Source organism: Ailuropoda melanoleuca, chromosome 12 (genome assembly GCF_002007445.2).
Source record: "Ailuropoda melanoleuca isolate Jingjing chromosome 12, ASM200744v2, whole genome shotgun sequence".
In the NCBI taxonomy this organism is placed as follows: domain Eukaryota; kingdom Metazoa; phylum Chordata; class Mammalia; order Carnivora; family Ursidae; genus Ailuropoda; species Ailuropoda melanoleuca.
In genome coordinates, this window is record NC_048229.1 from 10,886,886 (window position 1) to 10,914,273 (window position 27,388).

At 49.4% G+C, this 27,388-nt stretch overlaps 1 protein-coding gene across 1 annotated transcript in view; it reads right to left on the minus strand.

Moving 5' to 3' along the window:
- Nucleotides 1-20,210: 20,210 nt before the first annotated feature.
- The window catches only part of TBX5 (T-box transcription factor 5), a 44,605-nt gene continuing 37,427 nt past the window's right edge, over nt 20,211-27,388 (minus strand). The window contains exon 9 of the mRNA XM_002925494.4: nt 20,211-22,305. Within this exon, the coding sequence (XP_002925540.1) occupies nt 21,734-22,305 (572 nt within the window). The 3' untranslated portion in view covers nt 20,211-21,733. The remainder of the gene's footprint in view (nt 22,306-27,388) is intronic.

Below are 27,388 nucleotides of genomic sequence, written 5' to 3' on the forward strand. Positions count from 1 at the left end.
GTGGAGCCAGGGCTCCAATCTATGTCTGTTTGGCTCCTAAAACCTTTGATCTTAAGCATTTAACTAGTATCATGCTTGCATTCTTGCAAATCAGGCAGAGAAAGAAGACCTGCTCATACCCACTTTGCAGAGGTGTGGACGGTGAACAGGAAATTTACAAGAAGTCACTCATATGTCCACACATAGGGCACAAAGATCAGCTAAGCTCCTGAAAGTGAGTGTTCTTGTTAATTCAGAAAAAGAGGGCGAGGTTCAGAAAGCAGCACGCCCGAGGGACACTCGCTCTCCCCGAGAAGTCTGGTTTCGGACACGTGTGTGAATTAAGCACTCGGCACCAAGCAGATGCTGGGTGGACAGGAGCTGGAGCTGATGCGAGGGACGCCAGCAAGGAGGGCTCCTGACAGATGCGATGTTTCACAGGGGACCCTTCATCCGCATGATGGATGCGAGGCAGTGAGGCTGCGCCCTGGGTCCCAGCGAAACCAGCATCCCTGGGAGACGCGCTCTACACCCCACAGCCCCCTCCGCACCTGGATTTGGAGCCAGCAAGCCCAAGGCCGTCTGTCTGGCCCTTCCCCCTCGTCCCCCAGCAACTGAGCTTGCTGTGGACCCTTATCGAGTGTTTCCTGCATGGCAGTAAGTACCTAACATCGCCTGTGCTCACCCTTCCCACCCGCCCCCCGGCCCCGCGCACCTTGGCTACAGTATCTCGTCGTCATAAATCACACAGCCATACTAACTGTCTCTCAATCAATCTCTTCCAGGTGTTGGCTTAGACAGTCTCGCAAGGCGAGTGTCTCTCCCCTCGAGGCTGAGGCGCTAAGAGCCCCATCGTCTGGGAACAGTTTAAAGCCAGATAGCTTCCCTTCCTTCTCAGGGTCTCTTGGTTCAGGCTGGAGACCCCCAGGATCCACAGACTGCAGAGGGCTTCAAGAAACCCAGCAGAAGCTCAGCTGTACCCTGCGGCAGGAGACTATGGTCTTTCTCAGTGCCCAAAAGCTTGTAAGTATGGGCCATTTGATTCTTTCCACCAGCAAATATTCCATACGGGGCATCTAAACTCCAAAGCCGGTGCTTGAAGCTCAAAGTGCTGTCTTCCAAATGCAATTGTTAACACTGGTTCGTTTTAGACAGATGTTGGCGAGGATGTGGAGAAAGGGCAACCCTCTAACATCATTAGTGGGAATGCAAGCTGGTGTAGCCACTCTGGAAAATGGTACGGAGGTTCCTCAGAAAGCTGAAAATAGAGCTGCCCTACAACCCAGCAATTGTGCTACTAGATACTTACCCCAAAGATACAAATATAGTGACCTGAAGGGGCACCTCCACCCCAGTGTTTATAACACAATGTCCACAATAGCCAAACATGGAAAAGCCCAGATGTTCATTGACAAATGAATGGATTAAGAAGGTGTGGGATATATACATACAATGGAATATTACTCAGCCATCAAAAAATGAAATCTTGCCATTTGCACTGAGTAGATGGAACCAGAGGGTATCACACTAAGTGAAATAAGTCAATCAGAGAAAGACTATTATCATATGGTCTTACTCGTATGTGGAATTTAAGAAACAAACAGAGGAGCATAGGGGAAAGGAGGGAAAAATAAAACAAGACGAAACCAGAGAGGGAGACAAACCATAAGAGACTGAATCATAGGAAACAAACAGAGGGCTGCTGGAGGGGAGGTGGGCAGGGGGTTAGGGTCGCTGGGTGATGGGCAATAAGGAGGGAGGACATGTGGTGTAATGAGCACGGGGTGTTATATAAGACTGATAAATACTGAACTCTACTTAAACGAATAATACATTATATGTTAATTCACTGAATTTAAATTAAAAAACAATTCTAAGTACCAAAAAAAAATTTTGCTACCTAAGGGGGAGAAAAATATTGGTTCATTCTAAAGAATTGTCATTCCACGTTGCCTGCCCCCCTTTTGGATACGTTGGTGGGTGTGGCAGAGAAAAAGGGTGGGTGTGGCAGAGAAAATGCTGGACATTCCTGCAAGGTCACCCAAGGTCACAAGCCTTTCCCAAGACAGCGCGCATCCGGTGATGGGTGGATGAGGAGGCATAAGGGCCTGACCCCCTTGACACAACTTGGGACAACCCTGAAGGGTCATCCCAGACAGACTCTTAGAGGATCGCTGATTATCCCTGCCTCTTGATTCTTGCACCCTCGTATAATCCCCTCCCCGTGAACGCGCCTTTTACCTGTAACTTGCCTCTAACGAATGAACACGGCGAAGGCGAGGGAATGTCACCTCCATGATTATGGCGTGTAAGATTGTCACGTCTGTCTTGCTATCGCACTGTCTCCCTTGCTGGCATTGACGAAGCAAGCGGCCAACCATATGGCAAAGAACCAGTGCCCCTCTGCCAACAGCCACCACAAAACCACAGTCCTCAGTCCTACAACCGGTAAGAAACTGAATTCTGCCAACAGCCACATGGGCTTAGAAATAGATCACTCCCCACTTGAGCCTTGAGCTGAGACCGTAGCCCTGTCTGGCACTTGACCCTGAATCAGAGGACAAGTGAGGCTATGCCTGGACTCTTTACCTGCAGGAACCGTGAGATACTAAATGTGTGCTATTTAAAGCGGCTAAATTTGTAATGACTAATACCAGGCTTTCTGTGGGGTCAGCTGCAACCTTCCTTAAGGCTTCATCACAGAGCCCTGGGTGAGGTATAGAGTGTTGAATCACTATATTGTCCACCCGAAACGAATATAACACTGTACGTTAACTATACTGGAATTAAAACGAAATTTAAAAAAATTTTTAAAGACTTCATCCCAGCCCCGCTCCTCCCTCTGCCCGATCTGCTTCCTTTCCTTCCCTCCCACAGCTGTCGATCCCACGAACACTCCCTGCTAAACTCCTAGAGCCTGAACTCCACCTCCGGGCGTGCTTCTCAGAGAACCCAACCTGGGACCCACGTCCAACATCCACTTGTTCCTTCTCCACTTCCCTGATGAAATTCTGCTCCATCCTCCTCAAAGTGACTCTGTGCTTGGACAGAGAGGCAGGTGCCACCCCTGGGCTGAGTCCATACTAGACTACAACCTATTATGCAAATCCCATAGTAATCCCTTTCTTCTTGCATGGAGCCTTTTAGGAAGAGGTTCCAGAGCCAAGACCAAGGAGATTTGAGAAGGTGTGTGTGTCAGGGGCTTCTAGGAAATAGACAGAGGAGGGGCAGCCCCTCCATTGCCCCTGAACATTGCTAGACCTGATTGTAGGAACCGCAACGGTAGAAGTCAGCTGACACCCACCGGGAGAGCTTATCCGAAGGCTCAGGACAGCGGAGCAAGAGGTTGGAAGGGGGCTGGGGCTTTCATTGGATTGGCACTGCGGAATTCATCAGCCCTGGTGCCGCCCTGCCTCGAGACTGCTGTGGGACACAAATGTTCCACAGGGCAGCTGAATGCATGCTGACTGAATCAGTTTAGGCGGCCGCTCACAGGGTGGACAGGAGAATTGAACACAGGGATGCTATTGTCGCCGTGAAATGCACCTCGCAGGACCCCGCCGCTATGGGAGGAGTGACTGAGCAAGCGCGCCACTGGCTGCCGTGTGAAATCCATCACCAAGCTCGGGCCACACTTCCCTTGGGCTGCTTCTAGCCAAGGGCTCAGCAGAGCAGGGATACTAAGATGGGCGTGTTCCTGGGAGACATGGGATTCCTCTGACGGATGACTTTGGCATAAAGACTTGCCACTGGCCTTGCTGAACCTTCCTTAGAACTGCACTGCAGTCTGAGACTCTCCCTACCCAACCTTCCTCCCTCCCTTCTTCCCTTCCCTTCCCCTCCCTCCCTCCCTTCCTTCCTTCCTTCCTTCCTTCCCCCTCCTTCACAAGGGACAGACCTGCATCAGATCTAACAATTCTTCAGCTTCCTCCATCTCCTTCTGCACTTGCCCTCCAAGATGTTTCCCTCAATAACCCTCTTGAAGGTTCTGTCTCATCTTAGTGTCTTCCCAAAGGATTCAGACTAACACAGACGTGCTTAGTGAGGAATTAGCATCCAACAAATGGTGGGCATAGCAGTTGCTGTAGTGTGCCGCTCATCGTTCACCCCTAGTGCCTAGCACAGTGTCTGGCTCAAAGTGATGCTTGGTAAGTATTTTTTTAAGATTTTGTTTATTTATTTATCTGAGAGAGAGAGAGAGAGGGAGGGAGAAAGCGTGAGCCAGGGGGAGAGGCAGAAGGAGAGGGAGAAGCAGACTCCCTGCTGAGCAGGGGGCCCTATGCAGGGCTTGATCTAGGAACTGTGTGATCATGACCTGAGCTGAAGGAAGATGCCTAACCCACTGAGCCACCCAGGTGTCCCTGGTAAGTCTTGTTTTAATGAATGATTAGATGGATGGATGGACAGATGACAGGTGGATGGATGGATGGATAGGTGGGTGGATGGAGACATGGATGGATGGATGGATGACGGATGGATGGATGGATGGATGACGGATGGATAGGTGGGTGGATGGATGGATGGATGGATTGGTGGGCAGGTAAGTGGGTGGGCAGATGGGTGGATCAGTGTATGACAATACTTCCTTCTTTGCCAGTTGATGCCTTTATAGCCAAGTCTGATGTTTCTCAAACCCTAGCCCACAGGACTAGCGAATATATTTGGTTTCTTTAAGGCCTTTTTATTTCCTTTATGTCAATGGCAACAAGAAATCTGAGACCTCTCTGGCTTCTTCCCTAATGTGTCTGACATCTCTGTAAATGGGAAACAAAGTGAAAATGTGCTTTTCATGACTGTTCCTGTAATCTACTGAGACCTTCCCATGGAATCACAGACAGGAGTGCCAGACTAGGATATCCTAGGTCCCCATTTGGACCAGCAAGGCAGAAGTTCTCCAGTGACTTCCTGTGTGACCTTGCACCAGCCCCTTCCCTCTCTGAGCTTCAGTTTCATCATCTGTCCAAGATGGGGATTGAATGAGATGGTCTCTGGACCTGCCATCCTCCTTGTCATGATCTGTCATTTAGGATGTGTTCTGTTCCAGGTAACAGTCAAGGGGCACCCAGGAGGCTCAGTAAGTTAAGTGTCCAACTCTTGGTTTCAGCTCAGGTCCTGATGGGTCATGGAATTGAGCCCCATGTTGGGCTCTGCACTCAGTGGGAGTCTGCTTGGATATTCTCTCCCTCTGTCCCTTCCCCTGCTCTCTCCCTCTCTTTCTCTCTCCCTGTCTCTCAAAAATGAATAAATAAATCTCTTTCAAAAAGTAACAATCAGGGGCGCCTGGGTGGCACAGCGGTTAAGCGTCTGCCTTCGGCTCAGGGCGTGATCCCGGCGTTATGGGATCGAGCCCTACATCAGGCTCCTCCGCTATGAGCCTGCTTCTTCCTCTCCCACTCCCCCTGTTTGTGTTCCCTCTCTCACTGGCTGTCTCTATCTCTGTCAAATAAATAAATAAATAAAATCTTTTTTTAAAAAAGTAACAAACATAACAATATTAAAATAAATAGTACATTAATATATCACTTAACAAAAGTCTGAGGGTAAAAATTTCTGATCTGTTGCTGCAACTGCTCTACAAATTTATCAAAGTGCAGATTTTTTAATCTTTCCTCTTTACTATATTTAACATGTTGGCTTCCAATCTTATCCTTGTTGTCTCATGGTCACGTGATAGCTGCCAGAGCACCAAAATCACACCTCACTCCCATGTCCAAATCCAGAAGAAGGGGGCCAAGAAAAAGGTTCTCCCTTTTAACAAGAAGGAGAATTTTTCCTGGAAGCCCCCCCACAATGGGATTCCTCATGATTCTTTGGCCATGTATCACATGGCCACTTTTTTTTTTTTTAAGATTTATGTATTTTTTTAGAGAGAGAGTGAGAGAGACAGAGAAGGTGGTGGGGAGGAGCAGAGGGAGAGGGAAAGAGAGTCTCAAGCAGACTTCCCTGCTGAGCATGGAGCCTGACACGGGACTCGATCTTGTGACCCTGAGATCACGACCTGAGCAGAAATCAAGGGTCAGATGCTCAACCAACCGCACCACCCAGGCCCCCTCACCTGGCTGCTTCCGACGACAAGCAAGTACTTGACCAAATAAAGGAATGGGCTTGCCATGGGCATATTGCTGCCTTGAGCAGGGCAAGGCCAAAAGGACATGATGAGGGCAGGAACCGATGAGATCTGCCTGAGAGGCCTCAAAGGTGGGCAGGCATCCGATCTCCGACGGCAAGACAGCCACGCCTGAAACAATTCGAGGGCACCTGCGGGCACATATCAGAAAACAGGGCAAACAGAATGCCCGAACGCGGAGCGGGTGTGGCTATTTGGGCCGCAGCTAGAGGAACGTAGCAGAGAGGAATCAGAGGTGGGAAGGGAATGAGCATAAGACAAAGGAGGTTCTGACCGCTTGCTTTCTCTGGCTGCGTTGACCCCCTCCTTCTGTTCCATCTTTTGCATTTACTGTCCTGAAATCCCCCACACCCCCGCTCACTGCAGCCCGAGTGAGCTTGTCACCACCTGACACAGGACCTGGCGCATAACAGGTGTGCAAGAAATGGAGAGTAACTCAACAGGCTCCCTAGAGAGTCCCCCGCCCGTCCCTCCCACTCCCAGCCTTTCCCCTCTCCTTTCTCCAGTCCAGGTGGGGCTTTCCAGCCCCTGGTGGTGGGACAGCCTCCCCGGCCCCTCTGCTCTCCCCCACCTTGCCCAGAGACACAGAGCGGCTTTGATCACTAACAGGAGCCTTCTGGGAAGACAGAGCGCGAGAGAGAAATCTGGTGCTTTAAGCTCCCTGGACATGACACTTATTAATGAAACGAGCGGCTGTCAGCCGCTGCTCCAATCAGCTGTCCGTCGCTCGGGGCACACGTGGAGGGTCGGGGCAGCCCCGTAGCTGGGGCTGTGGGAGGGGAGCGAGCAAGAAGTCGCTGCCTCCAGATATTAAATACATAAATAAGCCCAGGCCTCAGAAGAGAAAGCTCTGGCGCCCCAGGCGATGTCCCACCGCACTGGATTTTAACTGACCATATCCCCAATTGTCTCCTGTTCTCCCACTCTAAGTAAATTTTACTTATAAAATCATGAATAAGCTCTCCTTGCTTAAAAAAAATTAACCTTACCAATAAAGCCACGAGGACCCCAGCCCCATCTTGGTCCCCGCAACATCTCCCAGTAAGTAACCACTGACAGCATGCTAGGGGCGGTTATCTTTCTAGAATCCATTTTACACTTGACACACTGTACTACACACATTAGACAGCTAATTGGCCTGTGTAGCTATCGGTATTCAGACTTTCCCAGTGGGGTGGGTTGACTGGTTTTGTTTTTTCCGAATGGCATCCCCCTGAACATATGATTCTGTAACTGGTTTCTTCCATTGGACAATGTCAGGGGATCTTGCCATACAGGTGCACGCAGATCAGCCTGGGTCTTTTCACAGCTACACAGCACTGCTGAAGGTAGACAGAAGCCAGTTTATTCCACTCTGACTGCATATTAAAATGCCAAGGTGCAGGTGCGAGGAGGGTCCTTCATGAAATAGAGATGTCTGGGTCCCTCTGTGTGCAAACTGAATGAACTCTGAGAGAAGGCTCTAGGCATCAGATGCTAGAATTCCTAGTGATTTCAGCTTGCAGCCAGGGTCAAGAGCTATTCATGGAGTCAGTCTCCTAGTCGTGCATATTAAGCCGTTTCCAAGTCTTTTCTGTTTAAAAAAAAAAAAAAAATCCTCCTGAGTCCTTTCGGCGTTCTTCCTGGGGCATCTGTGCTGGGATTTCCTGGGGCGGGGCGGGGGGTCGGGGGTCTCTCAACCTGGGCACTGTTGACATTCGGGGCTGCATGATCCCTTTCCATGGAAGTTATCATGGGGATCATGTTGCAGGGTATAAAAATATTGAATCACTATGTTGTATGCCTGAAACTGATAGGATATTGTATATCGGCTGTATGTCAATTAAAAAAAAAAAAGTCTCCAAAGGCGCCTGGGTGGCGCAGTTGGTGAAGCGTCTGCTTTTGGCTCAGGTCATGATCCCGGGGTCCTGGGATCGAGTCCTGCGTCGGGCGAGGCGGGGGGGGGGGGGCCCGGTTCAGCANGGGGTGTCCCTGTTCAGCAGGGAGTCTGCTTCTCCGAACTCTCCCTCCAGACATGGCTAGATTCCGGGGAGCAAAATCACGCCTGGTTGAAAACAACCGCTCTGGGGTTGGAGCCCCAAAGGAAACTGGCTGTATTAGAAGTGGGCACATTTTTTCCTAGAATCGTCCCTCATTGTCTGGGAATATCCTGCAGGCAAACGTGCCATCCCTTCGTCCCTTCGTCGCTGCGTGTCTGGACTCAGACTTGGGGCCACACCCACAAGCACCTCCACTTTTCACACTGCTGCCTGCAGCCCCGAAGCTTGGGCACGCTGCTGCCATGCCTGGGAATACAATTCTAGAATCCAGAATCCAGAATATGAGCCTAAAGGTCAGGACTAGGAACAAGGGTGAGGTGGAGCCAAGCTCTTTCTGGTTTTCTTCTTTCTTTCTTTCCTTTTTTTTTTTTTAAAGTTCATTCTGCTGAGGGGAGAGGAGGATACTTCCCTCATCCTACCCCCCACCGACACTGGAAATTTCCAGAATCCATCTCCTTAGGGGTACAACCTGTATTCTGGTTGCCGTCTGAGTTTTATAGGGAGTGAACACAGTGAACAAGAGAGGAAGGCAAGGTAAGCGGCCGAGAGAAACAGAAAGAGGTTTCCCAGGTCTGTGTGCATCTGTGCTTGTGTCTGAAAGAAAATTAAATTCACAGGCTGGGGAAGGAAGAGGAGGGGGGAAGCCACAGGCCCAGCCGGTCATGTCTCTTTAAGCGAGATAAGCTGCCTGTCCCATCCATCTCTTTGACACTATCAGCCTGTTGTCTAAAGTACTTACAGTTCCCTCCTCGAGAGGAGAAGCCTGACATGGGGGTGTGGGGGGAGGGGAGAAAGGGAAGCATTTAGGACAGGGCGCCCTGGCTGTCCTGCTTCCCCAAAGAGCAGGGACGGGTGTGCAGAGTGAGGAGGTCACCCCCTCCCCCACGCCTGTTTTTAGATCAGCCCTGAGTGCTGGGGAGATGGTCCTGCCCTGGCTCCCTACCTGGGGCCCCATTCCCAGGGGAACCACTTGAAACCAAAGCTTGTTGTTCTCAAGTGGCCGGGGGAGTGTGAAACGTAGGAAGGAGAGAGTGAGCAAAAGGGAAAGGTCTGTGGCTCCAGCTGACCTGAGCTCTGCCCCCAGGATCCTTTAAAAACTCACCGTGGTTCCTACTACACTGGGAAATGAGTGCTAGTCTCCTCCTTGTCCCAGAAACAAGGAAATCAGAGCCAGAGGCGTTGAGTAACTCTCCTACGGTCACACAGCCAATCAGAGAAATCCATGGGATTTGAACCTAGATTTCCCTCGATTCCAACGCTGATTTCTTAGCTCTTTAACCCGGGTATTCCTTGCACTCTTCTGTTATGAGAAGTCAGGTGGATGAAGGATTGTCTGAATTAACGTAACGTACAGCCATTTATTCTTTACTCATTCAACAAATACTTTTGAAGTGCCGTCTCTGTAGGACCTACTCTGGGTGCCGGTGATAAAGGCACGGCCTCAATTGCTTCCTGATCTCCAGAAAATATCCCCTTAGATCAAGCCAGACCTGCAGAGACCTTGGTTTGGCCTCTGGACTGTTTGATTTTGCCAGACTGTGATCTGGGGTTTTGTAGCCCATTGAGAGAATCCAGGAGAAACCGTCCTACGATATTTGTTGTTGGGCTTAACGTGACAGTACCCGCGAGAACATCACCAAATGTCACGCAGCACTACATTGTCTTTACAAGAACCCAAAGGAAAACTCTCTCCTGGTTTTCAGCAAACATCTCGATTTGTTTGTCTTGTACAAACTCTCGGACTATTGTAACGAACTATAACTCTCTCCTTGTTGTGGCAGCTGGGACGTTCAGAGCCAAATACATTTCTATTAACTACACAAGTTCCAGCTCCGAAAGATGAGAAGTCAAATACCCTAAAATGCAGTGGCATTAAGACTACGCTGTTGGGCGCTCCTGGATTCTGTGGCTCAGTGACTCAGACAGCGTAGGGCAGGCCCACTGAGACTGGACTCCCATGTCAGGAGCCGGGAGCGGAATGAGCTGCAGGCTCTCTGCTCACGTGCTGGCAGGCTGCAGGCTTCAGCCTCCCTGCACGCGGACCTCTCCTTGTGGGCTCTCCCTGTGGGCTGGCTTACGTGTCTTCACAGCATGGCGACAGGCTCGAGTGTGAGCATCCCGGTGCAGGCATAAGGAAGGCAGAAGTGGTCTCACTGTGTATGACCTCACCTTGGAAGGTTTTCTGACCGAGGAGCCCACTCCCTGTCCCTCACCCTTGACCTGACCTGTTTTTAACTCAGCCCTTTGTGCTAGGCAGCGTCAACCCCGCCACCGTCTATTTGCCAGAAGTAAGCCACCAGGTCCGGCTCATCATCAAGAGGAAAATCAGGCTGCGTGTCTTGATAGGAGAGGCAACACAGTTCTAGAAGACAAGGAGGGATAAAATTGTTGCTGTGGCCACTTTGGGAAAATACAGTCTGCCACAGGGGACCAAAGAGAGTCCACTGATTTGTGCTCATGACGCCTGGCTTTGTCATCTTACTAACTGTCATCTGTGAATTGCATGTATGTTGCAGCTTGAGATTCTTTACGGAAACAGGCAGCAGAGAGACGACAGCTTCATCAGCTCTGTTTTCCGAGTGCTTTTTGTATGTTTGGCGTGGTGCAAATCGATCCTTCCTTCTCCTTCACTGGTTTAATTCACAAACAATCCACTTATCAGTATTTTACGAGTAAAGAAACCAGAGCGCAGGAAGCTGCCGAAGTCCACCAGATCCGGCGAGGCAGACGAGGGGTCCCATCCTGGGCAGCCAGATGCAGCTCTGCCCCAGGCAGGGTCCCCCGCCTACACTTTCATTCTCGTCCTTGGAACCTCACTGAGCACCAGGCTCCTGACCCGATACTGTAACACAAAGACTAGCCCTTCCTTCCCCCAAATATCTTCTCCGACCCCCAAGTGCTCTTATGTGCGACTTTCTCTGAGAAATGAGAGAGTATTCATTGACCTCTGCATATATATATATCAAGATTAACATTCTCTCCAACTTAGATCAGCCAGCCTGTGGGGAGTTGGGGAATTTGGCAGAGTCCCTGAGCACCCACTTCCTGCCAGGCCCTGAGCTAACTCTCAGGAATCCAGACACAAGACATTTAATGTCACAGTGGACCGAGATGCGTTTGAAGGCAGGGACCTTGCCGTTTTGGCTTTGTAGCTGGGCACTCAGTGAGCACCTAGCATCATGAATGGAGAAGGTAGAACCAATGAAGCCTTTGGATGAGTGACCACCTCTCTGAGCCTCCATTTGCTCACCTGCAAAATGGGGATATGAACAGTCTCTGCAAAACTCACAGGGCTGTATGGGAAATCTCGTAATTTCTAGAAAGCTCAAAGGCAGGTGTGGGGCCTGTGTGTGATCATCACGCAGAAGGCTCAGCACACAATCAACCCTCAATACACAGGGCTCTGGAAGCTGGATCTCTCTGGGGCTGGATCTAAGCTCAACTGAGGTTGATGGCAAGAGGGAGGAAAAGAGTAGATAAGGTCATTGGTCTTCTGGCTTTCTCACCTCTGCAGGTAGCAGCCTCAATGCAATGGGATACAATCCGGGGGACCTGGTTGCTTCAGGAACAAACAGAAATCTCCCACATTCTTTTTTTTTTTCTTTTTTGGTAAACCCTTGATCCTTTAAGCCAAGCCCTTTGGCCAGCGTGTGAGTTAGTGGATTAAGCAAATGCGGTCAATGACCGTCAGAGGTTTGCAGCTTCATTGGTGGGTGCCTGGTTGAGGGGCGCAGGGGGAGAAGATGGAACAGCAGCCCTATTTGAAGAATCGAAGACATTAGCTCAACAGACCAGGCGTTGCTTGCTCTCTGTCGGCCCGATCAGCACCAACCTCTACTTTTACTTTCCACGTAGAATGTGGCTGGTGAGTCAGGAAGAAAGGGGAGATTCATTTTTCGCTTTTTGCTAGCGCTTGGAAATATCAAGAATACTTGGCCCTCAAGACAAGCCCCAGCTCTAGGCCTAAACGCTAAGTCCAGATATGTTATATATTTATTCAAGGCAGCAATTGGCCAGGAAACGACTATAAAACACACATTTTGAATAAAAGAGGGAGATTTATGGTGCATTTGTGAATCTGAGTCATATCTCTCTGCCTCCCCCAGGCCAGGATCCCTTAATCACTAACATACCCCCAGCTTGTACACTCGGTAGGCATAGAATTGCTTCCTTCTGGCCCCGTCCCAGTTAGAGATGTGATGGGGATCATGCTACTTTACCTGACAGTCAGTAAATGAATTGCCAATTCATTCTGAGCTGCGATGGGGGCTGGTTTTTGCTTTGGGAAGAAAAAAAGTGGGGTCCTTTCATATGTATCTTTGATCAGTCGGGACTTGACAAATTATTTTCATAGGAATTTCTCTGTCCTTAATGCCACAGGGAAAAAATGGATTTACTCTAAAAGAATAGCTTTTATGTTTCAGAAATTAGAGCAACGTAAAGGTCTTCCTGACCTCTCTCTCTCTCTCTCTCTCTCCTTTCTTTCCCCTTTCCCTTCCATTGCATATTTCTCTAGGGAAAGGAGGCAGGTAGCAGAGAGAGTTGGACAAGGCCATTGCCAATGGCTGGGCTTCCAGCTGGTTGAGTTACTTCAAGTATACAAACATAACAGGAAATAAGCCTCACCCCCTGTATACAATTGGTATTGAGAAAGGCAAGTCAGCTTTTCTGCCCCAAGCTTCCCTTGCAATAGCTGACTTTTTTCTCCTTTAGATTTTTATTTTAAGAACAAAGTTCAACCTGAAGAATACCTGAATTGCGTTTTAGTAGAACTGAGGTATACTACAACTATCTCATACCCATGGTTTAGACATTGACTTATCAGACGGCTAGAACAGAAGATCTCTATGTGATTTCCATACCAAGATTTTTATCAGCTATGGTACAGCCTTAAAGATAACAATGTATTGAGAGTATTAGTGGTACAGAGCGGCCATGAACAGTCGGCCAGGCTGTGCACTGCCACAACTCCGAGAGGCACCATTCAGATAGACTGTCATTGCGAAGGCTATGCTCTGAGGGTTATGCCATGCTCAACCCATACAACTGTGGATGACAGCTTTGAAAGGAACTCACGGAAGTGAAGGGATGATTGGAAAACCACAATTATAAGAAAGGGACAATCTTGGGGATCCAGGTGAAAGGAACTAAAAGAGAGTTTAGTCAGGGCCCAGAGTGAGCAAGTACTAGCAGTGTCAGTCTGTTTATTTCTCCACTCAAGATTCTCTCTCTGGTGGGGTTCCTGGGTGCCTCAGTCAGTCAGGTGTCCGACTCTTGATCTCAGTTCTGGTCTTGATCTCGGGGTTGTGAGTTCAAGCCCCATGTTTAAAAAAATAAAATACAGGGGCGCCTGGGTGGCACGGCGGTTAAGCGTCTGCCTTCGGCTCAGGGCGTGATCCCGGCGTTACGGGATCGAGCCCCACATCAGACTCCTCCGCTATGAGCCTGCTTCTTCCTCTCCCACTCCCTCTGCTTGTGTTCCCTCTCTCGCTAGCTGTCTCTATCTCTGTCAAATAAATAAATAAAATGTTTTAAAAAAATAAATAAAATAAAATACAAAGATTCTTCTGGGAGAGACAGAGACAGAGACAATGAGCCTTTCTTGGGTCAAGCACTCCTACTCGCTGGTCGAAGGGGGTGGGGAGCTGTTGGGTTAGCAGTTCCACTCTCTTACTTCAGGATCTCCCCAACGCAGAGCCTGCAACAAGGATTTGGGAGCAGTGCTCTGTTTGGGAGAGAGCGAGAGAGCAGTGAGACTGTAAGGGAAGGGGGCCGTGGCTTGCTCAAGGCCGTGGGGCTATTTAGTGGCAGAGGTGGGCCGAACCCCTGCGTGAAACTCTATTTGTTCGGGATTCCTCGTGTGATGGGTATTCAATATTTTTCGACCTCCTTGCATCTATTTCTCCTTGCTTGGAAAGGGCACCCCAATGTTTTGGCGGGGTTTCTCTCTCCCTCACCGTGTGTCGTTTTGATGGGTATAAGCAGGTGCCGTGAGTGCCCAGGCCTGATTCCTGGGCCTAGTCTAGTAGGACTGGTACCCTTCTAAGAAAGAGAGAACCAGAGCTCACTCTCCCTCCGTCTACCTCCCTCCACGGGCGCACACAGAGGAAAGGCCGGGTGAGGACGCGGCAAGAAGATGGCCATGTACAAGCCAGAAAGACAGCTCTCCTCCGAAACCAACCCTGAGGCCACCTTGATCTTGGACTTCCCAGCTGCCGGAACTGGGAGACATAAATTTCTGTTGGTTAGCTGTGCTGTCTGTGGTGTCTGTTCCCGGCGCGGCGAAGCAGACGGAGGCACTACCCTTCCTCGTGGCCTGCGCAACGGATTTCACACTCACCTACCGGCCCCCACGACCACACGAGCCAATCCCCTGCAGTAAATCTCTTACTGTATTTGCTCGGCTGGAAGCCGGGCTGAGAAAACGCCTTAAGAAAAGGCTTGCATGTGACTTACCTACACGCCACACGCGGCCTGCTCTAAACGTCCGTGTGATACGGGACCCGGTGGAAGAGGAGAAGTCACGTGGGGCGGAACGAGGTCGTCGCATGCAAAGGCCTCTGGGAACCACCTGCCCCCAGCGCCTCATCAGCCTATCGCCGGCACCGGAGCCCAGCCGGGCGCAGGTGAACTCGGCCCTGGTCCGCAGAACCGCCGGGTCGATTCAACAACGAAACCACCCAGCTGCTCGTTTTGCGCGTGCGCAATGCTGCATGGTAATTGACACATGCCTCGGAGGCTTTGCGCTGGGCCATTTCGGAGCCCCCCGTGGTGGCTCCAGACCGTGGCCGGCTGGGTGCTTGAGGTCGGGGGATGCTGTCAGCGTGCCCTGCACTGTCCCCCTTTACGCCTCATATCCGAGGCGGACAAAGACGATGCCAACTAGGCATAAGTCACCTGGGACAGAGTCCTTGACTCCTCGCGGAGCCCTGCTCTCCGAGGAGCACATCTCTTGAGCCACTTATGAATTCATTCATGGCATAGTTGGGGAACACCTTCGAAATGAAAATACAAGCAGGCAAGACTGAACATTCCCGCCCTCACGAAGCCCTCCCGATCCCAGGAGAGAAGATACGAAATGACGAAATGACGCAAGTAAGAAGGTTCTGAATGGCGATGAATGTTCAGGAAAGAGGAAGGCTCTCCTGACTCATCTTGGGTACAGCAAAGCCTTCCTGGCGGACGTCCGGGCTGAACTTAGATCTGTCTTTAGGCCTCTGTTTATTAAAGGCGCAGAGGGGCCAGCTGCCCTGCAGAACACATTCCATAAGGGCTCCCATGTAATCCCTGTCTCAGCCCTGCAAGGCAGATCTTATCACCCCCATTTCTCAGCCATGGAGACAGAGGCTCCGGAAGTGACTAAGCAGCTCGCACACCAGGGGCTAGCTGGGCGCCCAAGACCAGGGAGCCAGTGGGGCCTTGCCCTGCTTCCAGCTGCAAAATCGCACAACTTCCTCTGCCTTCCCTGAGGCTGAAGGTCCGGAACATTCCCCTGGCACGCTCCAGCCACCCTGTCCCTCCCTCTCAACTCTGGGCCCGTGGGAAGGGCAGAAATGATACAGATCTGTCCCTCACATTCCGGAGCCAGCAGCACGTGATAGTGGCCAAGCCACTCATAAGCAGAGTGACCTTGGACATGTCACAGACACTCCCTGCTTGGGTGCTTCCTCCTCTGTAAAGTGGGAATAAGACTGATGCCTACCTCCCAATAAAGGGACTGTGGAGGTGTGGGGCTTGGTGTGGGGACCATTGCTGGTCGGGGTGTGGTCGGGAGATGAAAGCTGCCCTTTATTATTTTGCCGCTCCTAACAGCAAAAGCAGGGGATGTCAGCCAAACATTAAAGCTCGGCCAGGAAGAGCCTCCACCTGCCCTCCAGGCACTCCCAGCCCCCAGCACTCGCTGCTCTAGGAACAGGCAGCAGGTGTTCTTAAATTCATATATCTGGCAGGATTCACATGTATGACTGCTTTTTTAAGAGGCAGAAAAAGGCATTCTGAGGTCAGAAAAGAGATGGTGCTGGGTTGTGAACTTTTGGGGATGTAGAAATTTCTAGTCCCTCTTGGTTGCCACAGGGTTGGTAGTCACTTACAAAGCCAGCTAGTCAAAGCATCCTTGAGGGATGCCTGGGTAGCTCAGTGGGTTAAGCATCTGCCTTTGGCTCAGGTCATGATCCTGGGCTCCTGGGATCAAGTCCCATATCAGGCTCCTTGTTCAGCAGCGAGCCTGCTTCTCCCTCTGCCTGCTGCTCCCCCTGCTTGTGCTCTCTCTCTCTGACAAATAAATAAAGTCTTAAAAAAAAAATCATCCTTGAGATGGTGCCTGTGTGGAAAAGCTGTGTTTTAATTATTGTTCAAAGGGATGATGATGGTGATGACGATGATGGGTATGTTTTCCTAACCCTTGCTGAGCTGAGGGCCATTATAAAAATAATAGCAGATCACAGGGATGAATTTCCCAACCAGCAAAGGAGGGGGAGCGAGGGGGAGGGGAGGGAGAAGGAGGGGAGGAGGAAGGAGGGATGAATAGCAATAAAAATTAATACTGATTCATCTTCTTATCAGCCAACGGTTATTGCCCTAGACCAGGCGCTGTGTTCAGAACTTCACACTTCCTGTCTCCCTGCGTGCCCCCAGGGGGGAGTTCTCTTATTATCCTCATTCCATCGATGACTACAGGGAGGGTCAAAGAGGTTAAGTGACTTGCCCAAGGTCACAGAAGCTGTAAGTGGCAAAGTGAATTTCATAAGCCAGGTCAGGTAGAGAACAAAGGTGAGATTCTTAAAACCGTCTGAGCCAACGTGTGTGTGTGTGTGTGTGTGTGTGTTTATATATGTGTACATTGTGTGTCTGTGTGTTTGTATATGTGTGTGTGTGTGTGTGTGAGTCTGTGTGCACGTACCTGTGTGTGTGTGTTGGATTTGTTAAAGAGAGAGAATCTGCCCCAGGACAATAGCCTGAGCCACCAAGAGGAGAAGCCAGCAAGGGGCAATCCCAGAAAGTGGAGACAGGGAAGCATCTGGGTGTCTCCTTGTTTCTGCGGTAGAATGTTCTGCGATTAGCAGTGGGCGGGCTGGTACCGGTACCCAGCTCTGCCACTTCCCCGGGCCAACGGCACTCCTTACTGGATCTGCATCCCCTTTGTCCTCAAAGTCGCCCCAGGGGCACCACCTTTCTCACAAACACCATTTGACAATGGCCAAAGCATACACTCGATTTTATTTTCCTAATTCTATTCCTAATTATGAAGATAATTCATCTTCATCACAAAAAAAATTGAGAGATACCCCCAAACACAAGAACATGTAAACACTCACAGTCCTGCCGCTGTTATTTATTGCGTTCTACAAACGAACAGTGGTTTTCCCTGCAAGCTGGAACGAACGCAGTTGCATTTAATAAGACCGAGAAGCCGCCATGCATGCTGCTTGTAATCAGCTTCTTTTAGTTACAATGTATCTTAAATATCCTTTTCCAATTGTCTTCACAAATGTATTTTTTAATAAGTCATGTGGTATTCCATTGCATTGGTGTATACTAATTTATTTAACCAGCACCATATTAGTGGATAATAAGGCTGTCTCCAGTTTTGAATGATTTTAAAAATCATGATGAAATTCCCAGAAAATTAGTATGATGCACATCCCTGATTATTTCCTTAGGACCAATTCCTCCGAGTGGAATTACCAAATGAACTGATTAGTACAATTTTAAGGCTGCTGGTATCTTTTGCCAAATTCTTCTCTTAAAAGGTTTATCTATTTTCATCCCAGCCAGCAGCTTCCGGGATTTATTTTCTTGTTAGCAATAGGTATCATGATTACTTGATTGACTATGCATTTGCTAAGTCAAAGCATACAAGTTAGGCTTAACTTGCGTTTCATTGACAAGCCTGTCTTTTCAGGCATTTACTGGAGCGTGTACTGTGGTAGGTACTTTATGGTACATTTCTACAGATATTACGCACTTAAAGTTCAAAGGACAATAGTCCTTTGAAGCAAGTACACTCCTTTTAAGGAACAAGGAAGCTAAGGCTTGGGCAAACCGAGGTTCCATGCTAAGCCCTGCCACACACCAGCTGTGTGATGTTGGGGGGTGCTCCCAACCTCTCTGAGCTCAAGAATACTAATGACCTGAGTCTCTGAAAGTTCCCGTGATCCTTCTGGTGATCCCATAACTTTGAGTCCCAGACTCGAGTGCTCACTGTTGGACCAGGAAGCCAGGAGGGACTGTAACACTCCTCTCTCAAGTACAAAGAAGCCTACCAGCTCACAGATCCAGTTCTCTGCAGTCATGGGAACTAACTGGAAAAGAGCCTAACACAATTAGTAGGTGCTCAACAAGTCAGGGTGTCTACCACAGAGGCTGGGACCTTAACGCACACTTGTTGAATAAAGGAATAAATGCAGAATAGGTCATTACTACCCATTCATGAAGCCTACGGCTCATTCCTTCACCACCATTTCTGCCTCAGGACCTTTGCACAAGCTGTTGCCTCTGCCTGAAGTGCTTTTCCTCCCAGCTTTTCATCTGGCTAATTCCTACTCAGCATTCAGGGCTCAGCTCAGAAGACACATCCTCCAGATCAAGCTAGGACTCCTTGTCTTACCCCTTTATGACATCACGCATGCTGCCTTCATAGGTCTTGCCTTTGCAGTCCATCTGTGCAGCCTGCTCATGCAGGTTACCTAAGGGCTATTTCTCTCACGAAACCATACGCTCCAGAAGGGTACAACTTCTATCACCTCGTTCACTACTGTGTCCTCGGCATTTACACATGTCCAGTCCAGAAATATCCACTAAATATACTACAGGAAATAGCAATTTACACCATGTCTCTTGATATCTGAACAGTAATAAACTACATGAATATTTGCATGTGACACCCTTAATCCTACCAATTTAATGAAAACATCCTTTGTAGCCATTGTTTGGAACCCAAAGAAGTTAACTTGCATCTGTCCTCGAGATGTCCCTTTTCTGATCTACGAAACTTGCCGTGAGCACGTTTTTAGTGACTTTCCAACAGCAGGAACTGTTTGAGTGCTGTGCCTGAGGGGTGTTAATTCAGTATTCTTGTGATGTTCTAGTGAAAAAATAAGACTGACTACCTCGTATAGCTGCTAAATGTGTTTCGGAAGGTAATTTTCTCAAACGCAGTCTTTTTTTTCTTCTTCTTTCTTTTTTTTTAACACATCAGAATAAATACTTAGGGTACAGTCCGAATTCATTCAGTGAAACTTTACTAATTCATTCTCTGCAGGGACAAGAATGCCATTGACCTAGTTTCTCCACTGTACCTACAAGAAGCTGAATTGTCATTTCTTTATAATTAATTCACACGTCTTGGGAGTTCTTTGCCTAAGAAATGTTCCAGGGGGATCTGATTAAAGGAATAATTTGTAACCAACAATCCAGTTGTGCCGGTTTTCAAGGGGGTGTGATATAGCTGATGCTTCTTGATCATTTGAAAGGTGCGGGCATTGAAATTACAGTAATTTTTAAAAACTGCAGCATGAATTTTCTCACCACTCTGCTGCTCTGCTCTGCCCTGTATGTATTATACAGGACAAACCCACAAATCTTAAATTTGGGGGTTTTAAATAAACAGCCATCGAAGGTCCCTAAGGTTGCTTGCGTTGGGACCTCCAAAACACGTGACTCCGGTAATTAATTCATAGAAAGAGATCCTTCAGAAAATCAAGTACTAGGTGTTATAGAAAGTATGACCAATATTTTTTGGTCGGTTGAGATTCCTGATGATTTTTCTTTTCCAAAGCTGACACAAATGCAATTAAAGCAAATAACTCCATACCAGGGATATAAGCCAGGAGATAAATATATTCAGCTCCATCACACCCAAGTACGGGTTTCCAAATACTCCCTGAGACCAGCAGGAGAAAGAAGCTGGGGTAAAAAATTGCACCTGCAAGACAACTTCTTCCTATGTCCTCCACTTAATTTCCCCTCTCTTTAGTCGGTAGAAAGAACAGGGAAAAAAAAGGGTATTCGAATCCCTTGTACTGTTTTAAGCTTATGGTATTTATTAGCATTAATTGTCACACAAATATACGAAACGAGTACTTAATCCTCACCCCACCCCTTAGCAACATAAAAAGACATAATCGCATGAAGACACTCACGTGCAAACATAGTCACACACTCGCACGTACTGGGACACACTTAGCCTCACATATTACCCTGTTCTCTTTATTAGGGTCAGTTAAAAAAAATTTTTTTTTTAATCAAGAAAGCAAAGCACATTCGAAAGGAAAAAAAAAAACAAACAAACGCAAACTTGGTTTTGAGTATTAATAAAATTAAAAGCTCTTGGCCAGCTCCCATGCTGGATTTCATTTCATGTTATTACTTAATTAGAACTCCTATTTATAAATAAATAGTACCAGTAAAATATTACATCTGAAGAACCCTGCAATAACATTTTACTTACATGCTTATTTTTTTATACTGTTTTCTGCTTTCAATAACCACAGTTTTGTGTCGGCCTCTGGTGTCGGTGTGATTTCTTTGGCGAGAACCAATCGGCGAGCACGTCTGGCCTCTTCTGTAGGAACGGTGGGGCTTTGCTGGGCATCCGGGGCGGGTCGTCGGTGATGGAGGTTTGGAAGCTTGGGGCTGGCTTTGTGTTTTATCAGGACCAATATTTATTTTGGCCTTTTTGCAACGCTTGTCAGCACAGAATTTGCTCCCTGCTTTATCACAGTTCTGCCCACATGTAAACCAGGGCTTTTCAAGTTTTTCAAAGCAAGCTTTCCGGTCGGGAAGCTATAGGCCACGTTTCAGCGACAGACGGCTGGAAAGACACAGAGCTGGGAAGACAGGAGGGCCGAGGGAGATAGGAGGCCAGATGGAGGACAACATTATAAGGAGAGGGCCACACTGGGCTCCGTTATGATGGGCAAGGAAGGAAAAATCGGACAAAAGCCGGGACGTAGGGAACTTTTCGGGAACGTCACAGAACAGAGGTAGGTCATTCCTTAGTCAAGGGCAGGGTGGTAAATTTAGGTTTCAGGGGTGGTATATTTGAGGGGGAACCCCACAAGTACATATTTTGAAACACACTTGCCTCAGACCTCCCCCAAAAATAAGGGACTGGGTCCCATTAAGAAAATTGAAAGAAAAAAATATATTATTATTTATTAATATAACAATGTCAACATTAACACCAAGACAGGGAAGACTCCGACTATGCCATTCAGCCAAAACACTCAATAAGGCAAGGCTTTCTGGAGACCAAAAGAAGGAATCACGGAGGACATCTGGAGGTGGTGTGAACATGGCCAGCCGATGAGGGTGGTGGTCGTGGCAGGTGGGGGCTCATCTTTTCTTGGTTGGTTTTGAGACGAACAACAAAGTCACATTTTTTGAATTGTGGTTTCAAGCGGCTGATTAGATCAGCGCCCGGGGCTCTCGAGTGCAGACGTGAACACTGAAATGAAAAATGTCGTCCGTGGGGTTCTCTCTGCTACTGTCTCTCTCCTCCTCTCCCGCACATTCTCTCTCTCTCTCTCTCTCTCGTTCTCTCTCTCCTCTCTCTCTAGCAACTGTCTGTGAGGAAGCAGGCCTCTCTTTAGCTGTTTTCACTCCACTCTGGCACCATGCCAACGCCATGCACGGAGTGGTACTGGTGTGGGGACAGGGTCCTTGGCACGCCGTGAGAATAGAGGAACTCGGAGGGCTGCAGGCCACCGGGGGACTGCAGGCCAGTCTGAGGCCCACACTGCCTGACCACAGGCTGGTGGGCCACGGAGGTCTGGTGCTGGAACATTCCGTCCCCGAGCTGCGGGGAGCCGTGGTTGGCCATGCTGGCCAGCCGGGGGACCAGGGGCCCCGAGGTGAAGTGGGCCGAGAAGTGCTGGTAGGGGAGCCGGTCCATGGGCTGCACCGTGGTGACCGTGCAGCTGCTGTAGGACGGCATGCTGGGCCACGTGTTGCAGCTGATGTCCTCCAGGCTGGGCACCGGCTCGCTGGGTGGCGCGCTGGCGTACATGCAGGCCTGCCGCTGCGCGGACTCTGTCCGGTAGGAGGCGCTCAGGCCCTGCTGCTGGGGGTAGCCCGAGCGGTAGAAAGGGTCCTCCTCGCTGGGCGACGTCTCCATGTAGGGCTTCTTGTAGGGATGGTCTGTGGTGGAACATTCTTCATCTGCGGAGACAGGAGGGGAGAGACCGGTGAGGCCGGGACCGAAGGCAGACGTGGCCACAGGCCTCAAGGATCCCTAAGCACCAGCCTCCCCATTCCGATCAGAAGAGGGGGGACCGTAGTGGTGGAGGCCCGGAGCCAACACTTTGACCTTTCTGAGCTCGGTTTCATCTCTAACACGGAAAGGACGATAACGGTGCTTTTCTACCGAGGGGAGTGTGGACGGAGGGATGGGAGAATACAGATGGAACACTGAGTCCAGGCCTTGGTAGCAGAAAACACCCAGTAAGTAACAATGACTATTATCTTCCCTCCGCCCTGGCGTGAACATTCCCCAAAGGCGGGACGTTGTCTGTGCCCCCTAGAATGCAGAACGTACCTTGGGACCAAAATAATGATAATACCGTCCAAGATAACAGCATGAACGCACACAAACGGCTTTTATACTCCGCCTGGTGCTGTTCGGAGTGCTCCCCAGAAGGGACCCCATGCAGCCTGCCCAGCAACCCCACGGGGTGGGTTCTGTGAGGATCTCTGCTGTGCAGCTCACAAAACAGAAGCCCAGAAAGGTCAAGCAACTAGCCCGAGGTCTGGCTGCTAAACAGTGGGGCAGGGGGGAGTTAGAATTACAAGTCTCTGCACTTCAGGACCATGCTACGCAGGAAGGCATGCACTGAGTTATCTGTGCAACGGACGGAAGGACAGATGGACAAGTGCACAGATGGACGGGAGCTTCGGCGAATCCCCAGATCCTTCCCTGACACCTCTGTTGGCAAGTCCCAGTTAGTATCTGTTAGAGTTGGTACAACTTAACGGGTCACCGTTTCCTTATTGAAAAAATCACTTCCCTGCCCCCAGACACCAGCTAGTCCCCAGCGTAGTGTCGTGAAGATCATTCTGTCTCTGAAAAAGGTTTTCTGTAACTACTTTGGGGTCACTGCCTCCTTCAGGAACGATCACGAGGGCTGGGTTCTCTCCGAGAAAAACACAACATTTTGAAAACCGCCTGTGTGCCTTGCACAGCTTTGCACACATTTTGGGAGCTGAGGGATCCCCTAAAATCCAGATCCCAAGTTAAGAAGCGTAGACGTAGCTGAGTTTCGATCTGGTTCTCCTGCTTCCTGTCTGTGGGCCAGCAGCAGGGCATGTGCCCTGAGACCCACGCTCTGCATGTCTAAATCAGAGTTAGTAATACTCACCTCACCTGGCCGCTAAGAATTCAATAAATCAAGCACGTAAATCTCCTGATATCTGTCATCAAGAGCAGCTCTTGCTGCAAGGGAAACACCACCAGTCAGTCTCTGGGCAGACCTAATACAGATTAACACACCTCCAGGTGTTTCCTTCAGGGAAGCAACGCTTGAGAGTTTGGACCAAGGTGTAAACCTTAACTCAGATTCATTCCTTTGCTGGAATTTTATCCCCCAACCTGCAGATTTTTCCGTCCTCATCTTCCAATCTCTTTCGAATCAATACGTGTTAAGAAAAAGAGTCTGTGGGGGGGGGGCGTGAAGAAAAACGAAACACTGGGGCATTCCTGCACCTCCCTGTGATGGTCAGGGGCCTGGGGGCAGGGCATGGAACCAGATAAAGGCAGGAGACGGTCGTTATTATGTATTGAGCACCTACTAAGCGACCTTTCCCTGATCTCACAGTAATTCCTCCAGGGGGCCCCTCTCAGGCCTGTCACAGAGTCAGAAACAACTCAGAGAAGAGATCTTCCCCAAGGTCACGGAACTAGGAAGGGGCTGGAATCGAAGACACATCTGGCTTCCTTGCCAACCACACCTTGCTTCCAGCTCTCTCCATTTCTCACACCGAACGCCACTCACCTAGTCATCCAACAGAGATGTACTGAGCCGCTACCAAGCGCCAGGGGCTGGGCATCGAGACGTCAATACATAGCCAGGGTCCTGCTCAGTGTACTTTGGAGGGGGAGGGGGGACCCTCTCCATCCCACCCTGAGCAGTGACCGCGGAAGGCTGATACTCGGTGAATGGGAAGCGGTCCTTGCATATAAAGCTTCACGCCACAAGGGGTCCTTTGGTTTTGTACCAGATTTTAAAACAGCTCCCCAAATCGAGCAGGAGAGCTTGGGTTTGGATTCCGCCGAACGCTTCCATGGGCGTCATACCCTGAGTGACACCCACAGGTGGATAAAAACTCTGCCCCATCAAAACCCATCTACGCTGGGATTGTACCCACCTCCCCGCCAGCACATTTATTTTTAGCTAGACTCTTTCTGGGACACATCTGGGCCCCATAGGACGCCCAAACATTTGTCCAAAATAAAAGCCAAAAACGCGGCCTCTCTTCCAGGTGCTTTATCTACATCATGCCAACCATCCAGATGTTTGAAAACATCCAGATGAGCCGGTGGCCACTTTTTTCACCCTTCAACGGGACATTTGTCTTTGGAGTCTTGAAGACACGGTTACACTCGACTTTTTCTGTCCTCCCCACCTCCTCCCTTGTGCCTCCATGCTTCCTTCCAACCCACCCCTCAACTCCCCCCCCACCCCAGATCCATAAATCTGAATGTTTCCATTGTTGCTAGAATCATAACCTTTGGGTTTTCCATTTAACCAGGGCGTTCCCCCTTTCAATAATCAAGAGTACAGCTGCAGGGTGCCCTTGGCAAGAGAAAAAAAACAAGGCAAACGAACCATTCCCGAGTTTCTGATCCCCTTCCAGATTTGTTACAAGCAAAAAAAGGAAGAATAATATGAAAAAGGCCTGAGCACATTTTGGAAAATCATAAAATTACACATTCCAGTCTTTAATAACCCAAAGATCTGATGCAGAGTCCTAAGAAAAGCAAAAGGCTGGCTTATTCATGAAAGCGGGTCCCGAGCGTTCTCAAATTCCTCTTGGACCTCATCACATTGTAAAGAAATTCCAAAGCACAGATCCAAATTTCAGGTTGGTGGTGATCAATGGTGGGGATATAATCCCTGTGTTTGTTTTGGTCAGGGTTTGATTTCTTTCTCTTTATTGGGAGCCTGATAACCGGTCAACAGCAAAGACCTCTTGCCCAGCCGAGTCGTGTCTCCCTTCCACGGCCACAGAATGGGTAGTCAAGCATCAGGTCTTCCAGGAGACAGGTCCAGAGCTCAGTTTCAGAACGGTGTGTAGTAAGAGCGGTCAATTATATTCCACCTGTCCCAAACCCAACTGAGTCTCTTGAATAACAGGAAAGCCCTTCCTGATTCTGAGCCCCGATCACCACCTAGCGCTGTGAAATATCCCGGCCCCCTGCATTTTTTTGAGTGGGTTCTGAGTCTGGATAAATGGCTTTAATGATCACTCCAGAGGACAGTTTTTACAGGGCACGTCTCTGACTCTCCCTGGCTATGTGACCTTGGGCAGACCACTGCACCATATCCCAATCTCAGTTCTTCACGACGTAGGGGGATAATGCTTAAATTTCTTGCAGGACATGATAATAAAGTGTTCAGATCTTATCTGTCCAAGGAACACAGGTCTCCTCTCTTTTCCCTCTTAGAAGATTGGACAGACGGCTCTGTGGCGGCTGTCCAATGCTTCAAGGTGTCTGGGTGGATTCCAGAGCAGGAAAACTCACAAGGCTGCTTTTAAATTGCTCATCCCATTAAGCAAATATTGTCACTATTCCCAAATGGGTCGTTTCTCTTGCTGATTGGGTTCATTCGGATAAAAGGTCCTGGTGAACCGCTACTCCTCGGCTGGGGGACCTTCAGCAAGTCAGAAGGGGAACTACGATACAGGCCTTCTGAGTCACAACACAGCGCTCTCGCTGAGAGACAGCCTAGCCTTTCGGCTTTCATGAAACTTGCTGTGTCCAGAAAATATGAAAAGATGGTAACCTTGACCTGTTGGATGGAGGGATGGATAGACGGATGGACGGACGGATGGATGGACGGATGGGGTGTGTGTGTGTCCCTGTAATGTTAGTTCTTAGCTCAAAGTGGGACAGACTGAATCGGTATTGTGAGAAGATTCTCAATTGGGAATCAAAAGACTCGGGTCCAACCCTCACTGATCCACCGCCTGAAAATCATGACATTTACTTATTTGCTTATTATCTGTCTCCCCAATGAGAATACAAGTTTTGGGAGAGCAGGGACCTTTGCTCCCTTGCTCTCCCCTTATCCCACGTACTCGGGACAGCGTCCGGTAGAAAAGAAAGGCTCAACCAATATTTATTTCACAAATGCATCCCAGATCTGCCACTCACCAGCCACATGACCTTGAGAAGCTAATCGAACCTCCTAGTCCCTTGTTATGCCTGCAAAATGAGGAGGGAGGGCACCACCACTGCCTCCCAACCCCAGCTCAGGGGCTAGAATGAGGATCCAGTGAAGGAAACTACGCGAAATTGCTCTAAAACAAAATGCACCCCACAGAATCCTTTACTATATCCCTTTCCTCCTCCCCACCGCCCACCCCCCACTTCCCTTTGAATAGCCAGGGCAGTCAATGGCTTTGCTCAAATCTTTATTTGGGGGGGGCGGTTATCAGGGTGGGAGGGGGAAAGAAAGACAGACAAGCGCTCTCCCGGGCCACGGGGTCCTGGATTTGATTGAGTGGCATTGATAAAAGACCTTCCCGGCTCTTTCGGCTCCATCCATCGGGAGAGATAGTTTGGAGACAGCTGGGTCCAAACACAAGAAACCCTCTGGCCTGCCTGGCCCTTTGACATTTTGTTGGGCCTGCCTCCTGGGCTCGTTGGAAAGGAGACAGACAATGAAGGGAAGTCAGATAGTGGGGCAGGCAGGGGCCGGGGGGGGGGAGCCACCCATGGAGCTATCGCTTCACGGGAATCCCAAACTGAAGGAAACCTTGCTGATTCCTTATCACCTTACAATGGAGGCTGATGATGAATTGCTTTTTGTCACGAGGGACAGACAGAGCTGGGCTGGAATGTTCCCTGTCCCCAGGAGCTCCCTTTTGGGGGTGGAGGGAGGTGAGAAGGGCAGAGGTTTGTGGCAAGGTGAAAGGGGTCCTGCAGGGTGCACATCCCATGCGCCCCAAATGTACAGACCGTGGCGTGAACTTGGGGCAGGACCACTCATGAGCCAGGTGACTCTGGACGAGTCACTCAATC